At 33.1% G+C, this 18,927-nt stretch overlaps 1 protein-coding gene across 4 annotated transcripts in view; it reads right to left on the bottom strand.

Annotated features, from left to right (window-relative positions):
• Positions 1-13,106, bottom strand: part of LOC135835246 (ras guanine nucleotide exchange factor P-like) — a 63,106-nt gene extending 50,000 nt beyond the window's left edge. The window contains exons 1-3 of one of the 4 annotated variants that reach the window (XM_065349413.1): positions 12,909-13,106; positions 7,271-7,342; positions 1,660-1,750 (exon numbers count right to left, since the gene is read on the bottom strand). In XM_065349413.1, the coding sequence (XP_065205485.1) occupies positions 1,660-1,750; positions 7,271-7,321 (142 nt within the window). In that variant the 5' untranslated portion in view covers positions 7,322-7,342; positions 12,909-13,106. The other 3 variants (XM_065349416.1, XM_065349417.1, XM_065349415.1) reach the window with 3 other exon arrangements.
• Positions 13,107-18,927: the final 5,821 nt, after the last annotated feature.

Genomic DNA, 18,927 nt, shown 5'->3' with positions numbered 1-18,927 from the left:
TTCACCAATTCACCGCACGCACATATTTAGTCGCATACTTTTCGATAATTAAAAGATTACTAGTCGATAATTTAGATAGATGTAGAGAAGTATAAAAACTGAATAAATTTTAGCATACCATTTGAGAGAACGTGCTCTTGCTCTTGCTCTTGCTCAAAAAACTATACGCGAATACAAATTATACCGCGAGCATACAGGTCTAAAGTACCCCGATAAGAATCTGAAAAGCTCGCGATTATCCGTAAAATACACGCCAAAGGGGTGAAATTTCGCAACGTTTGGCAAATAATACGAATCGTTTAACCTACTTCATCAACAATACTCGACAATCATTAAGAAATGCCTCCCAGCAGAGTAATTCTTCTTGGTCTTCACATCTATTGTTTGGACAGTTAAAATCTTTGGTAAAGAAACGAACCAAAGGCAACATTACTCGAATGATGAATTCGTCGATGGGTTTAATTAAATTGACATTCACTTTCGTTTCACTTATAGCACTCGTATATGTATGATTTTCATGTTAATTACAGTAAAAGAAACTCCAAGTAACGGGGATTTATGTGGAATATCACGTAAAAAAATCATACCTCCGGGTTTGGCACTTTAATTATGTGAATATTATTTTCAGGCCAAAAAGCAAGTTACCTAAATACGTTATTTGGCGAGATATTACGTACATTATGCAAATTATATACTTAGCATTGATTTTGTACTCGGGAATATTTCTGTTATCGACATATTTTTGATTGAGGAGCGTTTAATTTGTACGAATATTTTGTACTGTTTAGCGCAATCAGCAAAGCGTTACGAATGATTAATTTCCCAGGTGATATTCTCCAGCAATATAGCAGTATTTTGAATCGATCGACCGTGAAAACTATTTTAATAGATCATATGTACCTGCTACCTACCTACACAATACACATGGATTTAATGACACTCTCTCTCTATTTCAAAAATACTGGAAAAGGAATTGATTAGTAACAGGTACCTACCTAGACTACTGTAATCACCACAAATCATCCAGTTCATCATCCTCAAAATCAAAATCAGTACCACAATCATAAATTCAATATCTATGATTCCTAAACGGTACCTATCTACTTATAGATACCTACCGTAGGCAGGCATGTATTTTCAAACTAACGAAATCACCTTTGCAGGTTATTTTAAATTCTTGGGATATTTTCATTCACCTGACCACTTATACCGGCATGGATTTTACGCTGATTCAGATTCAAGCTCCAACACCTCGAGTTTAGATCCAAACCTATCCAATAGTTACACGAGAATACTGTAAACAACTCACTTTCAATATATTTGCCAATTCCTTCGTAAATTAATCAACTAAACAAATCACACAAATAAACGAATCATATCCGGCACACTCACATTCGCACGAAACCAAAAAAACAAATATTATACACAAGTTCCGCTTGAAGACGCACAATGCAACTGGTTCGACTGCACCAGCAACCAGCACCACGCAAATATACGAACAGATTCGAAGATCGCTTACCCGTTAACTTTTTTCCAGCAGAATGTACGCCGAGTCAAATACACACAACTCCATACTCCATACTCCACGTACAAGGTGAACCAACATGTGTTTTTTTAGTTCAAAAATAATGTTATCGTAAAGTAGATTGCGTTGCTTACCCGAGACGAGACCGGTTTGAATATCAAATTCCCGCGTATTTTGATCTATTGACGTTGGAATGGTTATGGTACCTTCGCCGGTGCCGTTTTCCTGTTCAAAAAATTAGTCAAATCAATTCGCTGATAGAGTATATGTTTTGGTGATTAAGCCGTATTAATTAATCCGGTTTAAATTCATTTATCAAACAAAGCAGAAAGGATGTTGATTTGTAGCTAAGAAGTGGAAGTGGTTGGATGGTGTTCGATATTCTTTTGCCGAGCTGACAGCCGAATACCTTTTTAGTTAGTCAACAACAGGTAGGTAGGTAGGCAATTCGCACAGGGATTGTGAGATGAAAATTGAAATGAGCTAATTATTTCATCGCGGAAGAGGACGCACAAAAGAAACGATTATTGTTGAGATGAGAAGTGAAAATTGATCAAGTACCAGGCGATACCTTTTGGGAATATTTAGATTTAGACGAAAGAATCAATAATCATTTTTGTGCTGCACGAGATAAGTATCTACATAATTTTATTCAAAAAACATCGATGAAAATCTCCAAAATGTTGAGAGGAGGGACGAAGGAAATAATAATGTGATTGACAACTAAGTGTATAATAGGTTGCAAAAAAATTTTAATGAGCTCAAATTCAATTATAAGCTTCAGATTTGAACCAGAGACTTGATAGGTAGATATCCTTCAAATTTGAAAGCAGCAGACCAAAAATCTAAAATAATTATCTACCTAATCTGGTTGGCAGCATTTACCAAACTAAAAAAGTGTTGCATCCTTTTTAAGGGGATTTCTATACCAGCAGATATTGTAGCAGTTTTATAATCCAGTAAAAATGAATATTTCTACTTATAAACCGAATTTTTCACCCAGGAGGTATTTGAAAAAAGAGATAAAGTGGATAAAAAGATCATGAAATCCATTCTTCAAAATTTGAACTTCCCTTTAAATAGTAGTGCAAAAAGGGTTACCTAACTGTTTTCAACTAACAAGGAGCAATGGGGGATGGAGATAGAATTTGATGTAGAACACCACATTACACGTCTTGAAAGTATAATTTTATGTAGGAATTTAAAACTATTGTTTTTAAGCTGAAATTCTGTTAATAATTTTGGGAATTCATATTTAGATATAGAGAAGGAAAATAACGTAAAAAAGCGAGGGCGAAAAGGAAAAAATTGGCACATAAATTTTTTCTTCGGGAATGTGTTCAGATGAACCCCCTGAACTACCAAAAAAAAACCCGAACCTCCTAACCCTGGAGCTAATTTTTTTAGGGGGCTAAAACCGGTTCAGATTTACGTTTTTTGCGATTTACTCCGAAAATATTAGGTTTACGAGAAAAACTACCATGACGAAAAATGTTCCCCTTCAAATTCTCGACAATTTGATACTACGCTCGATACCCATCCCTCAAGAGGGGTGTCTGAAAAAAGGGGTGGAAAGAGTAGGTGTTTGAAAAAAAGTCAGTCCAATAAATTGATCAATGTTACCACTTAATATCATTCGTTTTCGCTTAAATTTTTTTTACAAAGTCTACTCACCCAACTATTAGTCACACCACCATTGATTGGTCTTCATCCCTCCCAAGGGGTTGGTGGGGGATGCTTGGTTTTTCAAGTAACACACAACTGAATCATATATTTGAAAAACGAATCTGGACATGCAATATATCGAATGGTATGTTTTCGAGGTCGCTGAATACGAATACCAACTTATTTTCAGGGTCCAACTCCTCAAAGCCCCTCTGTGCCCCAAAAAAGGGGTTAAAATTTTGAAAAATCGTGAAAAGTCGAGTGATATATCGAATGGTATGTTTTCGAGGTCGCTGAGTACGAATATGAACTTGTTTTTTGTGTCCCACCCCCCCCCCCAATGTTCCTCTGGGCCCCAACAAGGGGGCCAAAATTTCAAAAAATCATCAAAAAGTCGAGTGATATATCAAATGAAATGTTTTTGAGGTCGCCATGCAGGCGCAAATATGAACTTATTTTTGGGTTCCACCCCACAATATCCCTCTGTTCCCAAAAAAGGGGCCAAATTTTGAAAAATCATGGAAAGTAGAGTTATATATCGAATGGTATGTTTTTGAGGTCGCTGAGTACGAATATGAACTTATTTTTCGTGTCCAACCTCACAATGTCCCTCTTCGCTCCAAAAAAAGGGCCAAATTTTGAAAAATCATGAAAAGTCGAGTTATAAGTATATGGAATGGTATGTTTTCAAGATCGCTGAACACATATTTTTAGAATCCAAAGCACAATGGTTCTCAGACCCAAAGAAGTTGACGAAAAAACATGGTGTGATCTTTTTCTTTAAAGATTCACACCATTATTTTAGAAAAAATTCTGAAAATTCATCTCAAAAATACTGATTGGACTAACTTTCGGCGGGAGGAGGGGAGATGTTAGTAGAGCTACTCGCATTGCCAAGGTATTATTCGGATCGCTGTTCAAAAAGTTTGAACGCTCATTTTGCAAAGAAAATATTTTACATCTCAAGATTTTTCTTTAAAACGCTCACTTACCTACCTGCAGGATTTGATTATTTTTCAATAGAAAATAAAATGGAACTAGGACTTTCACTGTGTTGTCGAATTTCATTGAAATAAAATGTATAATCATCCAACTAATTTCTATTTTTAAATTTTGTCTAGATCCTTACGTGCCACTCGAATTATATTATTTTCATGGGAAATTTAAATGAAATTAATCATTTATAATGTTTCTTTTTTTGCTGAAAAAACTCATAAATTGATAAAAAATTTCAAAATAGAATCCCAAAAACACACCATTCGATATATAACTCTACTTTCCATGATTTTTCAAAATTTGGCCCCTTTTTTGGGAACAGAGGGATATTGTGGGGTGGAACCCAAAAATAAGTTCATATTTGCGCCTGCATGGCGACCTCAAAAACATTTCATTTGATATATCACTCGACTTTTTGATGATTTTTTGAAATTTTGGCCCCCTTATTGGGGCCCAGAGGAACATTGGGGGGGGGTGGGACACAAAAAACAAGTTCATATTCGTACTCAGCGACCTCGAAAACATACCATTCGATATATCACTCGACTTTTCACGATTTTTCAAAATTTTAACCCCTTTTTTGGGGCACAGAGGGGCTTTGAGGAGTTGGACCCTGAAAATAAGTTGGTATTCGTATTCAGCGACCTCGAAAACATACCATTCGATATATTGCATGTCCAGATTCGTTTTTCAAATATATGATTCAGTTGTGTGTTACTTGAAAAACCAAGCATCCCCCACCAATCCCTTGGGAGGGATGAAGACCAATCAATGGTGGTGTGACTAATAGTTGGGTGAGTAGACTTTGTAAAAAAAATTTAAGCGAAAACGAATGATATTAAGTGGTAACATTGATCAATTTATTGGACTGACTTTTTTTCAAACACCTACTCTTTCCACCCCTTTTTTCAGACACCCCTCTTGAGGGATGGGTATCGAGCGTAGTATCAAATTGTCGAGAATTTGAAGGGGAACATTTTTCGTCATGGTAGTTTTTCTCGTAAACCTAATATTTTCGGAGTAAATCGCAAAAAACGTAAATCTGAACCGGTTTTAGCCCCCTAAAAAAATTAGCTCCAGGGTTAGGAGGTTCGGGTTTTTTTTGGTAGTTCAGGGGGTTCATCTGAACACATTCCCGAAGAAAAAATTTATGTGCCAATTTTTTCCTTTTTAAAACCGCTATTTGCCTGCTCTAATAAGTACGTAATTGATTACTGATTATGATGTCGATGTGTAAGCTCTTTCAAATACATTGATGCCTAAAAAAAGTGTTTTATTGTACCTATAGATATCTATTAATGAGAAACACAACTTCTCACTTTAAAACAGAGTGGAAAAATCGTTTGTTCTTGTAGTGGAAGAAAACTAAATAAATACTTTAGCGATCCTATAGGTATAAATTCTACCTAATCTATTTTTCAAACAATCAGCTGTTTTACTTTAAATACCATTAGCGATCCTATAGGACATGTAATGAAACTATTCATCATAACAATCAGCTGATTTATCAAAATAAACAAACTGTCAGATATTTAATCTACTTAGCGATCCTATGGGAAGTCTACTATAACTAATTTCAATATGATTAGTCAGCTGTTTTATTTGACCTTCAAGGAGCATACTCAGTCAGCTGATAGGTCTTATTTAACCATACATTTTTATGATGAACTTAATCAGCTGAGACACATCTTAATCAGCTGATACAAATCTTAATCAGCTGATACCAATTCTCAAACAGCTGAGATAGATTCCTCATCAGCTGAGAAGCTAGTGCACCCACCTTTTTCAGAGTATATAAACTCAGCCAATTTGTTGGTAAAATCAGTTCTCTTCGGGCTATTGAAGTCTAATCTTCTTTAGCTAGAAGAGCTAGGGAGGCCTACCTTAACATAGGTGTAGAACTTCACTTATGTGTAGGCCTCACTTCATTGATTCTCATAGTGGTTGCTTCGGTACCATTTGAGATCTTTGGTTAGCCTTATAGGGATCTCATTGATCCTCAGTGTGGATACTTAGTACCATCTGAGATCTTTGGTTTGTCGAATAGGGATCTCATTGATCCTCCCAGTGGATACCTAGTACCATTGGAGATCTTTGGTTTAGTCTTATAGGGATCTCATTGATCCTCCCAGTGGATACCTAGTACCATTGGAGATCTTTGGTTTGTCTGAACGTGCAAAGGTTAAGTTAACCTAACCTAACCTTACATGCATTCGCGATTAAGTATAAGACGCGCAAGTTCGGTAAAGTGTAACCCGCGAATAAATTTCGTATTTCGTGTTTCAAAATATAATAAAAACTTTGAAAACATTTCGTGTGTTCGTTTTCTTTCCACTACAGTTCTTTAAAACTTTCCAGCAACTTTTAATTAGATGATCATTACGAATAATTTGAGGCGGGTCTGGACTTTTAGCAAATACATTTCGGTACGTGCTCATTTATTTAGATCCAGCAGAAGGTATTTATACAGCAAGTAAGTTAAGTAAGTAGGTAGATTATCTCTTAAAAAATTAAAACAGTAGGCATGAAAAGTTCGCCCAACGTTCCATCGCTAATTAAAATTTTCAAGACAACGGGAAAAAAATGAAATAAAAATTATAGGTACCTATAGGTAGGTATATACCGTTTAGTTAACACGTTAGATACCTACGTAATATTTTTTATAGGCAGGTAGGTGATCTTCAATTTCTGAAAATCCATCGTCCTTGAATATTACAGGTAGGTAAACTTATGCAATTCAACCCTTTTTTTTTCAGAGTGAAGGCGTGTATGTTTTGTTCAAATCACATACTCCATTAAGTATAAGCACACCGTTTACACCATCTAAATTGCAGATTGTTTTAAAAAAAACGTATACTGGGATACGAGGATAACACCTTTACTAGATGAAAAAAATAATGTTAATTTTTGTACCCTTTAATAATTGGATTTACAACATGTGTACACTGACAGACGGATTTATTAAAAATGAAAATAAAGCCCCAAATTAAAAACAAGCATGCATGTGTAGGTAGATCTTGGTAGGTACAAGTAATAACAATAATAGATAAAAATCCCAGAGCACATAATAATCGGTTTACTTACCAAGTTGACGGTAGCTGATGAATGTTCTTGATTAATATTTTTCGTTTGCATCGTGAATCATGCTCGATGATTCTGCAACAAAGGTTATTGGTACACGGTTATTGAGCAATTCTTATTCTCCTTACAATGAAATTTAAAGCGAGAATGATTCAATTGCGGTTGCTTTGCTACGTCCTGTACATACCTAAATCAGTGGCGATTTTCAGGGGGAAGTTAGGGAAGTCAGACTTCCCCTAAAATTTCTCTCAGAATTCTGTTTTTCTCTTCTCTCATAATAATTTTACAATTTTTTTAAAAAAATAAAAAAAATGCTCGAATTATTTACAAATACAATTGTAAGTTTTTCTTTGCCCAAAAAATTTTGATTCGAAAACACGAACGTTCTAAGTACGGCAAATTAAAGAAAACCTCCATGGCAAAGCGCGTGAGTTGGAATTTTACCGCGACAGCGCCGTGGCAAAAACGTAAGTGACGCGCTAGACTGGAGGAATTATTTTATATTTTGAAGTCAGACTGAGTAAAACCAGTTCGGACTGCCGTTCCAACCATCGTTGCCATGGTAACGTAGGGTAAGAACGCGCGTTTGTATGCTTGGTGTGTGTGTAATAGTACATGTAATACACACGCTAGTGAAGTCAGGGTGCAGATTTGGCTTGATGACTTCCAGTCGATTCTCTTTTCTATTTTCTTGGATTGTTTTTGCATCAACTCGATGTAAAGGATGGCGATTTGATGAGTTATGATACGATATTGTTACCTATAGATACTTATATGCAGGTGTCATGCCCATGTGAGCTGAATTTTTTTCAAGTGTAAAAAATTACGAAAAATGATCATTTTGTTCAATATTGCTGACTTCCCTACATTTTTTCCTCCAGAATCGCCACTGACCTAAATGATGAAATAAACGCTAAAATCGTAATTTTTTCCCTTTCGTTGCATCGCTAAAAAAATTTTCAATGCCAATACAACGGCAACAAGCTGCCAAAAACTATTGTATGTCAGCCCTATACAGGATCTTTAAATTGAAAATCACCTAATAAATTTTAAGAAACACTGAGTAATATTTCTGATTTAGTATTCAGTACCTATGTTTGTCAAACGATTCGAAACGATTTGAATTTCAGAGCCATCGTGAGAAAATGATTCATAATACAGCAAATACTTTTTGCTACCTATACCTACTGAAAACGACTTTCTTCCTACTGTTTGATGTAAAATATACCGATAAAAATGGCCTTTCCGGAAGGATGTATCTATGTATGATTGCCTACTAGGGTTTTCGTATCCTTTTTCTCATCTCGGATTACTTATGTGTTCCAACCCAATACATTGTGAACCGCGGTACCTAATTTAAAGCTCTTATTTGATATAACTTTCTGGAACTTCTTACGGTTCCGAAATGCTCCTTTGTCCTTAAAAGATAGTTTACCTAATTTTGAATTCTTCTTAAAATAAGATCCCAGGTATCTATTTAAAAAACACACCAACTCTGGCCAGCATTCAAAATGTTGACAGCTTTATTACCCAAGATACACATTTGTTGAGAGCTGATCTACCTCCACCTATACCCACTCCAAGGTAACTTATTGTCCTTCAATATACAGTTCAATAAAGAAGTCAACTGAAAAGAAATGCTGTGGAATAAATAGCGGATGTTTCGGAATGATGTAAAAAAAAACAAAAATAGAAAAGGAGCTACCTTTTCTTATAAATTGAAACGTTAAATTTTGTCATCGATAGTAGTGTTTTGTTTAATACCATTGTAGTATGGTAGCCTTTTATTCAGTCAATAGTCTCCATTATGGTTTTTATAAAACTGGAGTGAGCGCGGGAGAGGAAAGAGGGAGGCAGGACATGACTAAAGACTTGATTACACTAGGCAACAATTTTTGACCTTTTTTTTGTGTTCGGGTTGAAAATGGGCTTAATCGATAGTTTAGACCCTAAAACAAAAAACAAAGTGGGGTTTTTCAATTTGAGTTGTTTTTGTAGTCAGGAGAGATGATCAAAGTTGCAGAAATGGCCGTTTTTGCCCTATTTCACGAGTTTGTGGAGACATCATGTATTATGTTTAAAAAAGAACCAAGGTCATATTCGGATTCTACGCACTTTTTTAAGTAAACAATTTCACCGGATTTTTGATTTTCGAAGTTTCAAGCGCATACGGAAGATTTTAGTTTGTAACATATTTTAAAACTTGGAGCGCGCGACGCTGGCGTTACTCCACCACGTAATCGTGGCTCGGAATCGTACAAAACTGGTTTTTTGAGAATATTCGAAGAATTGAGCCCGAAATTGGGTTTGCATTTGTGGGATTTTTAAAAAAGTTTGCGGAGAATTCAAATATTCCAACGAAAATGTTGGGCATTTTCGGAAGACTATATCCTATCTGAGCTCAAAATTAAGTCTTGATTTCCGAAATTTCTGAAAAAGGTGTCATGCGACCTGTAGAAATATGTTAAATGTGTTGGCAAAAAATTACTATCAAAACTTTTTTCGAGTATTTCAGAAAAATTTTTAGCCAAAAATTTGATCATGATTTCAGAAGTGTTCGAAAAAAATGACATAGGTACCACATTTTTTAAAATTCCCCTTTTTATTTCAAAATTGCCAATCAGAAGTCATGCCAAACTTATTCAAATTGTAAAAAAAAAAAAATTTGTTGTGAACATGGGTATTTTTTTACAGGAGGGAGAGGGAGAGTGGTGTATCTAAAATTGATAAGATTTTAGAGATTCCGATTATTGAAAATTGTGAAGAAATTCTATTCTAGTCCTGATATTAATATTGAATCAGAGATTTGAGAATTTGAAAAAAAATTGTTGACATTCTGAGATTATGTCAAACTTTTCAAAACGGAAGAAAATTGACCAAATGGTGTGAGGTTGACTTTTGAAAACTTGGGGAAAAACACCTCGACTTCCTTACATTCTGTTAGACTTTTTCAACTTGACGAAAAAAGTTTGTTAACTTTCTGACATTATGTCAGACTCGGGGGAAAAAATCATTGAAGTTATAAAATAATAAAACTTTTAATAGATAATGAATTTCTGTTATTTTGTGAGATTTTTTTATAACTTGGAATAATTCTAAACACTGAGTCAACAAGTGAAAAATGTATCCATAATTTCAAAAGTTCCTTGGAGAGGAGACTTTACACCCATTTTTCAAAACAACCAAAAATTTTATTTTTTTGCAAAAATTCTAACTTTTTTGTAAAAACTGTAAAACAGGCCCATCTTTTGCCAAAATTGCCAGAAAAAATTTCCAGAAGTCTATTTTGTTTAAGACCAAAATCCTCAAAAAGAACTTTTTTTCTCATCATAATTTTTCTAAAAGTCTTAACTACGAATTTTGGCCAAAATTGCAAAAAAATCCTACTTTCTCCAGGGATGGAAGAGCCGGGAGCGAGCCGGAGCCAGAGTCTGAAAGAGCCGAATTTTTTGAGGAGCTAGAGCCAGAGCCAAGAGCCAAATAAATGAAAATGCAGAAAAACATCAAGAGCTCTCTTGCAAAAGAGCTCCTTATTTTACTCAAGAGAGCCATCATCATAAGGAGTCTTTAACCTGGAAAGAGCCAGAGCCAAGTGGGAGCCCACAAAATTTTTCAGGCTCTTTGGCTCCCTAAAAGTAGAGAAAAAAGTTTAAAAATGCGCACAATTTTATCAAAAATTCAACTTTTAACTCACATTTGTGAAGAAAATGAAGAATTTTTAAGTTTTTTTCCTCATTGAGAAATGAAATGAAAATAAATGCAGTGTATTTTCATTTTTTTCATCGTTTTTCACGAATTTTGAACTCTAATTTAAAGAGCCAAGAGCCAGAGCTGGAGCTGGAGTGGGAGCCGAGAAATTGGAAGAGGGAGCCGAGAGTCAAAGAGCGGAGTCGGGAAGAATTGAGGAGCGAGCAAGGAGCCAAAGAGCTCTTGTAAAGAAAAAGAGCCAAGAGCCAAGAGCGAGCCAGAGCTGAAACTTGCGGGGAGCTGAGCCAGAGCCAAGAGCGGGAGCCCTGAATTCAAGGCTCTTCCATCCCTGACTTTCTCTATTGAAGTTGCAGAGAAGACTCATTTTTAGCAATGAGGAGGGGGGGGGGTCGGAAACAGCATACAAATCATTTGATTTTTTTACGAAACGTTTTTCAGCGAGCTGTTTTAAATTTTTTTGTCAGATCGTCCAGATTTTTTCAGAAGTGATTTTTTTTCAAATTATCCCAAAAATTTGAAGCTTGCTTGATTAGGTGATGGATGATTAAAAGGAGAATCGCTCTAAATAATCTCATTCCAGAGGGTATAAGGTTCTGTTCTTTTGTTTCCAAATTTGCCAAAGTTGAAAAGTGTCATTTTTTTTGAAAAAGTTGTCAAAAGCGTCGATTTTTGGCTAAATAATCAAAAAAGTATCCATTTTGGTCGAAATTATCAAAAAGTGATTATCTTGGTAAAATTCTCTAAAAGGGCCAATTTTGGTCAAAATTGTCAAACATTCCTATTCTTGTCAAGGTTGGCCAAAAAAATCTTGTTTTTGCCAAAATTGTCAAAAAATTCTTGTTCTTTGACAAAGTTGTCAGAGAGTGTCAATTTTTGGTGAATCAATGAAAAGAAGTCTTCTTCCATCAGAATTCTCAGGAAGTAGTTTTTTGATAAAGTAGTCAAATGGTTGTAGTTCGTAATTTTTACCAAATTGCCAAGAGACTTGTGTTTTATTTGCCAAAACATCCAAAAAGCAATAATTTTCGTCTTGTTGGCCTAAAAATTCCTCTCTTTGTTTTAAAATTTTCTGAAGTACCTAATTAATAAGTCCTGTTTTTTACAAACTAGCATGAAAGCTTATTTTGTAAAATTTCATTTTCCCTCCCTCCCCCACCCCATATTTCATTTCTATATATTTCTATGACAATTTTTTGATATTTTTGAAATTTACTTTGGATTAGAAATTTGTAAGAACATTAGGTATACTTACGTATTTTAAAAAATTGAAAAAAGAAAATCATTTGGAAAATCAAACAAATCCTCCATTCATTAAAAATACTTCGTGAATGCATCCATTCAATATTATGGCACATTAGAACTGACATTAAATGAGAATGAAAATTAATTCTCCGGCCGAGCGCGTTGGTTACAATTTTCCACGACAACGTCGTGGAGAAAAAGTGGTGACGCGCTTGGCCAGGGAAATTCTTTTATTCGCGACTATCGGAAATCGGAATTATTTTGAATATTTTTTGAAATGAAACGAAAAATTCGATTTGGCAACGCTTCATACGTATTAAATAACAACGTGTACGAGTGTGAGTGCAATAAATGGCAACAATTAATGCAAAAATGCGCACGCACAATTTTTAATAATTCGTTCAAAATACATTCTCAATAATTATTTGATTTTTCGTTCGCGAACAAATCAGTAGTTTGTCTATTGATAAAATTGAAAAGTAGAATTTTTCACTCTCGATTTGGCAGCCAAATATTTTTTAATAAAAATTACCCATTACCTATTTTCTCGGATTTTAAGAAGCTAAACTACACCCTTAAATACAAAATAACAAAAAGCATACTGCGAAAGCGAATGTAAATAGGTATCAATCAACAACCATCATTCATTTCTAGGTATAGGTAGGTAGGTATGAATCTCCGCAACACTTACCTAACTTAAATTGTTTAAAAATCCGTCCATTTTATATTCACACAACTGCACAAAACCGCAAAACTCGATGAAACAAAACCATAACAATGATAATGAAATTAAAGACTAAAACTAAAATGCAAGAACCGCAACGCCACCGAAACTAGTGATCTTCCTTTAGAGGAAATCAGGATTCACACACCACTTGTCAAAAGGGAGGTAAGTGTTGCCAACATTCCTCTAATGAACAACTTCGTGTTGTAGCCGGTTAGCGATCATTCCCTACGGTGCGCGAGAGTTGACTTCCGATATAATGCAATAATTAGTATTCTACGAGGTGATTTTTTTTCGTACATGACAGTGGTAGTGATGACACGAGTATGAGAACACCGGACCATTGTTCTTAAAAATATTCCCTATGCGTAGCAGGCTGCACACACGAAAAATTCTATCTCAACTTATGTATGTACATATAGGTATCTAATAATCTAATATTTTGATAAATCTGTTCTGTTCGTCGAAGTTTGTAGGAAATATTTTTCATTTTGAATACTTATTGTTTTAGTTTTCAATTTGACATTGTTTTTCAAATTCACGCATTGATGAACATCATGATGAGCCTGTTACTTCGTCTTAGGTGAAAACTAGATATTACTTAGACATATCAATTGTTTTATTTTATTTTTTTTAAATCACACAAGTTCACAAGTAGGTAGGTACAGGTATAGCTACCTATGTACAAAGTATAAGATTTGGATGTCCCTTGTTTTTGAAATTGTCATGAACAGCAGGTAATTAAATCTACTGAACCGTATCATAAGTTTTACATTGTATTAGTTTCGGCTCCCAATAAGTAACTACTTTGATAAACGTAGGTAGATGAGTATTTAATCATCCATACAGAAGATTTAATAAAATACAGGTATAGACTTGTTAATCATTTGCATGAGATCCTCGCTAGACGCTAATATTTATATCATTTAAGTACATCGTCATCCCTCCATTTCTACGGAGAGTTCTGAAATGAAAAAAAATGAAAAGGAGGAGTCTTTATCCGGCGACTAACATTGTTGTAAATAAAAATCATATTGCTCCTTCCCCTGCCAAATTTCTAGTAACTCAAAATGTACTTGAAAAATTTCAAACTCTGCTAGCCAGTCGTCAAAATAGCTCTCTTCCGGAGCCTCCAGAGGAGACATTTATTTTTCCTCTAGAATTAATAGATTTGGGATTTTTAATATACTTATTTTTAAAAAATAATTTAAAATTTAAAATGTTTATTTTCAATTTCAATTTTAAATATTATGTATCTACAATCAAATCAAACTTTGGATTTTTGATACAAAGAGATTTATATGTAAGATCTGAATGAATGCAAAAAATAGAAAATTCGCTAAAAATGATCAGATTCAAGTTGAAAGTTCAGTTTTAGCATAAAAATAATATTATTCATTATTTAGAGTTGAAGAAACTTAATTGACAAATTGTTTTCATCTTTCAACAGATAAGTAGGTATTGCTTTCATACTAGGATGACTAATTTTTTAGCATATTGAAGTTGAATCTGTAATTCTTTGTGTACCTATTTTCATTAGAATTTGAAAATACAATTTTTAAAACATATGATTGCATTTAATAGGTACTCTTTTTATTAGAAAGTGCCAAGAAACAATTTTTTAGTAGAAATTGAAGAAAAAAATTGATTTTGGTGATATTCAAGTTTCAGATTTATTTTTTCAAGATTTTGTAATACTTTAATTTTTCTCATTTTTGGCTCGTACGAATATAAAGCAAAAAATGCGAAAAATCAGTTTTCTGGAAAAGTGGACTCAAATTTTAAAGTTAACCCAGACAGGGTGGGTAGGTACGTAAACGCAAAATTAAAAATTTGAAAATTGAATAAATTCGCCTTCTCATATTTTGAAAACTTGTAATGAAGCTCGCTTTTGAAACGTTTCTGAGATACAGAGTGCACCGAAATATCAAGTAGCTACCCTACCCCCCCCCAAGTTTTTTTGCTGTACGTTTCGGCTGGTCACAGTGAATATTAATAATGCTAGCATATGATTGGTTGTTGGAGGTTGCCAACCTATATTTTTTTAGGTAGTTCCTACCAGATAAGTTTCATACAGGTTGGTTGAATATTTTTTCATGAGTGATTTTCGTTTTTTAATTATCCCACTCCCACATCAATTCTATTTGAATTTTAATTTATTCTAATAATTGTGATCCTTGTTTATTGATTACGTTTAAATTTAATCCCGTTTTAAGTTATTTTATTTAGGTTTGTTTTATAGTTAAATTCATTTTAATTTAATTATTTTAGATCTACCTACATACCCAGTTTCATTTCATTTTTTTTATTACTTACATGATCAATTCAATTTAGTTTCAATTTTGATTCATATTAAAATCAAAATTCAAGCAGGTAAATCGGAAACATGAAAAACAGCAAAAAAAAATGAACAATAAGAAGTAATAATTATTACAATTAAAACTAAATTAAAATAAGTTGAAAGAAAAATTGAAATTGAATTAAGTATAGGTACTTATTGAAATTAATTTCCCTTGGAATAAAATCAGACTAAAATTAGTCAAATTGATTGAAACAAAATAAAAAATTATGTAAAAGTTGAGTAATTTAAAAATAAAATAAAATTTTGAATAAAAAATATAAATTGAATCGAAATAGGAGAAAGCCTAAAATTAAATGAAATCAAGTTTGGAATTTCATTAAATTTAATCAGCATTTTGAAAACTAAATTTGAAAAAAATAATGAAATAAAATTGGAATTAAAAAATGAAGCTAATTTAGGTTAGCAATTGAATTTTAAAAAACTTGATCCGTACACCATGATAAAAATGAAGTCACCTAATATAAATAAGAAAATCAGACCTTATCAGTTCCGGACATTGTAACTACACAGATCTGTTCAGATCAGAGTTTTGACGATCGTATCAGATCTGTTCAGACCTGATCATTTTTTCTGAAAATTGGAATGTCCCCTCCTTAAAACTGTTTTTCTTTAAAAAATTCTGTAGGTACTTTGTAGTGTCAGTATCCCAGCCCAGCTGGCTTATTGGCACCAACATGGCTAAATTGGCGATGAAAAATAGTAGAATTTTGTTTCATCGAGAAAACCCTACCAATACAAAAATTATTTTTCAACAATATTTTCTCTCAGCCAAATAAAAAAAGATCCTTTAGTTTTTTGGGATTTTCATCAAAAATAATTGCGTGATAATAATTATTGATAAATAAATGGAAAATTTGAACGTAACTTTTAAGAACTCGATTAGAAACGCCTATTAAATGAAGCTACGCAACCACTTCGACAGTAAAATAGATGAAGTAACAAGTCAAAGTTAACAAGGCAAACATTATTTCCATTTCACGCTGGATGCGGATGCCGTTTGAAGATTTTTAATTCAGAGAAATTTCCAAATAATTATACATAATTGATATTTGTTCCCTCCTAATGGAGATTCCATCATGCTAAGAAAATTGTCTAAGATTTTAACAACTCTCGTGCCGCAGAATTTTCAACATTTAACGTCGCTTCTATCTCAACATCCTTCTGTTTGGAAATTCATTAATAAACAGTGAACAAAAAACAACTTGTCAAATTGTAATACTCTGATGAAAAACTGTCACGTTTATAACTTTACTTTACTTTATCGAATTAATTGTGAAAATTCTCCCAGCTGGGGGAAGTTTCTATATCGAAAAATAAATTTGTAAAATATCAAAAAAAAAACTTCATTATTTAAAGCTTTTTGATGTTTTTAATTCAACATGTTGTAATATACCTACAAATCTCTAGTTCTAAAATAAGGGTATTTCATAATATTTCGAAACATGACGAAATATTATGAAATAGGTAGCAACCAAATCACCCTTGGTATATGAACACCTGCCCCAAACCCCCGGATGAGCCTATATTGTTTACCCTATAATCAAAAATTGATTAAATAAAGCTTTGCTTTAAAATTCGGATGACTTTTACGACTTTAATTCAGGCTTCCTTTGATTTTTCCGTTAGCCATAAAATCTTACTTTATGCAACCACAAACATCTGCAAAAATGGACAATTGGTAAAAAATATAACAAATAGATCTCTTGTTATAAATTTTACGACTTTTTGATCAACATAATTGTTCACGTGCCGATACCAATAGGCAGCAATGTTTTCCTCCCTTTAAAAATCATGTCAAGTGATTTTATTACCTTGGTCGTAAAAGTCAACAAACCCTCTTTTTACAAATTTCTGTTAAAAAATTGTTGTCTTGTGATAGGTACATTTTCAATAGCTATTGGAACTTATTAATTGGCTATTGAAAATGACCACAAAATAACATAGGCCTCATCCAGGTGCCCAAAGTCTCCCTCTTGCTTGTATTGTCCAATTTAATATAAATACAGGCAAAGGAGAGACTTAAAAATCAGTTCATTTTCGGATTTTCGAGTGTTAACTAATTTTTGTTAAAGCACAGTTCATTTTCAATTTTTCAAGAGTTCAATTCCGAATTTTCGTGTGTTTTTAATAATTTCAAGTACTCTTTCCGTCAGTAGATCGCGAATTTATTTAATTATATAATTTTTTAAAAGTCTACATTGAATTTTCGCGAAGTATTTCAATTTCACATTTTATCTCTATTTTTTTAACTCAATTTAAATATCCAATTTTTTATTTTTATTTAATTTACATTTCCGAGTTCGTGTTTCTTTTATTTAATTCACAAATTTGGAGCAACGAGGCAAATTATCCAAAACTGTAAGTTTTTAGTTATATTTACTTATTTTTTATTTATTTTAATTGGTATTTTATTTGAATTTTATTTGAATTTTCTTGGTACATATTTTTACTTTCTTTTATAATTTGATAATTTTTTATTTTCAATTATTTTTTTTTTAAATTCAACAATTTTATAAATTTTTACTTTGTACAATAAATCCAAATTTCTAAATTTCCACATTTTTAGTCATTTTTTACTAGGGAATATAACAATGTAGAAGAAAAAGCGCATTTCCTAAGCAGATGGTTTTGACAATACAAAGGTCTATAGGCTAATAACTAGGGCTGAGAAAAATATTTTATATCGTATTTTTTTGTAGTATACTAGATAAGGTATATCCAACATAGTTTTACGTTTCATAAAATTTCGAGTCGATTGAGCCCCATTTGTTAGAGAATATTTTGGTATATTTTAGGCATAAATGCATATTTTAGCATTTTTTGCTTTTGGTTTCCGAAAAATTGCGTTTTCACAATACCTACATATTATGAATTATTTTGCTTTCATTTTCTAAAAAATCTTTTTAATAGATATCAAACATGAAATTTTCAAAACTGCTTCAATTTTTTACTTCCTCTCACCCAGAAGTGGATCGAAATCATGCTATTTGGTGAGGGGGGGTGTTATCATGTCATTTTGCCGACAAAAATGAAAATTTTAACGTTCTGGGGAAACGTTTTCCACTTCCTCCACAAAAACAATTTGACGAGTTAATCTTCAAAAATTCATCTACACAGCACCCCTGAGAATTACAATCGCGTTTAGCAATCTTTAGTCACAGTTAAAATGATTGCCTATTGTGATTTTTGCAGGGATCTCTTTAATTTTTCACCCGCAATGATGAATTTTTTCAAAATCAATGACATTTCCACGTCACAATAACATTTTAATGAAATTTTCCACTAATTAAAGAGCACTAATTACAAATTCGGGGTTATTATGATGTTTTAATGAAGAGAAAATTCAGAGAATGAGCCTAAATATTGTGCGAGCCATCAAAATATACTTTTGTTTTGAATGTCTTCAACACAAATTTGATATTACTTCGAGGATAAAATCAAAACGGGTCCTAGGAAGGGGGATCAAATTTGTAAATGAGCTCAATTGAACGTAAGAAGTATCAAAATAAGCGTACATTAAATTCATAACTATACCTGTTTGTTTTGGTTTTTTTTTTTCATTAATACAGGTAGATTTGATTTGACCTTTCTTTTTATTCATACTATAAATAAATGGAAAGAAAA

The sequence above is a fragment of the Planococcus citri genome, chromosome 2 (genome assembly GCF_950023065.1).
Source record: "Planococcus citri chromosome 2, ihPlaCitr1.1, whole genome shotgun sequence".
NCBI lineage: Eukaryota > Metazoa > Arthropoda > Insecta > Hemiptera > Pseudococcidae > Planococcus > Planococcus citri.
This window is presented reverse-complemented; position numbering and strand designations above follow the sequence as displayed.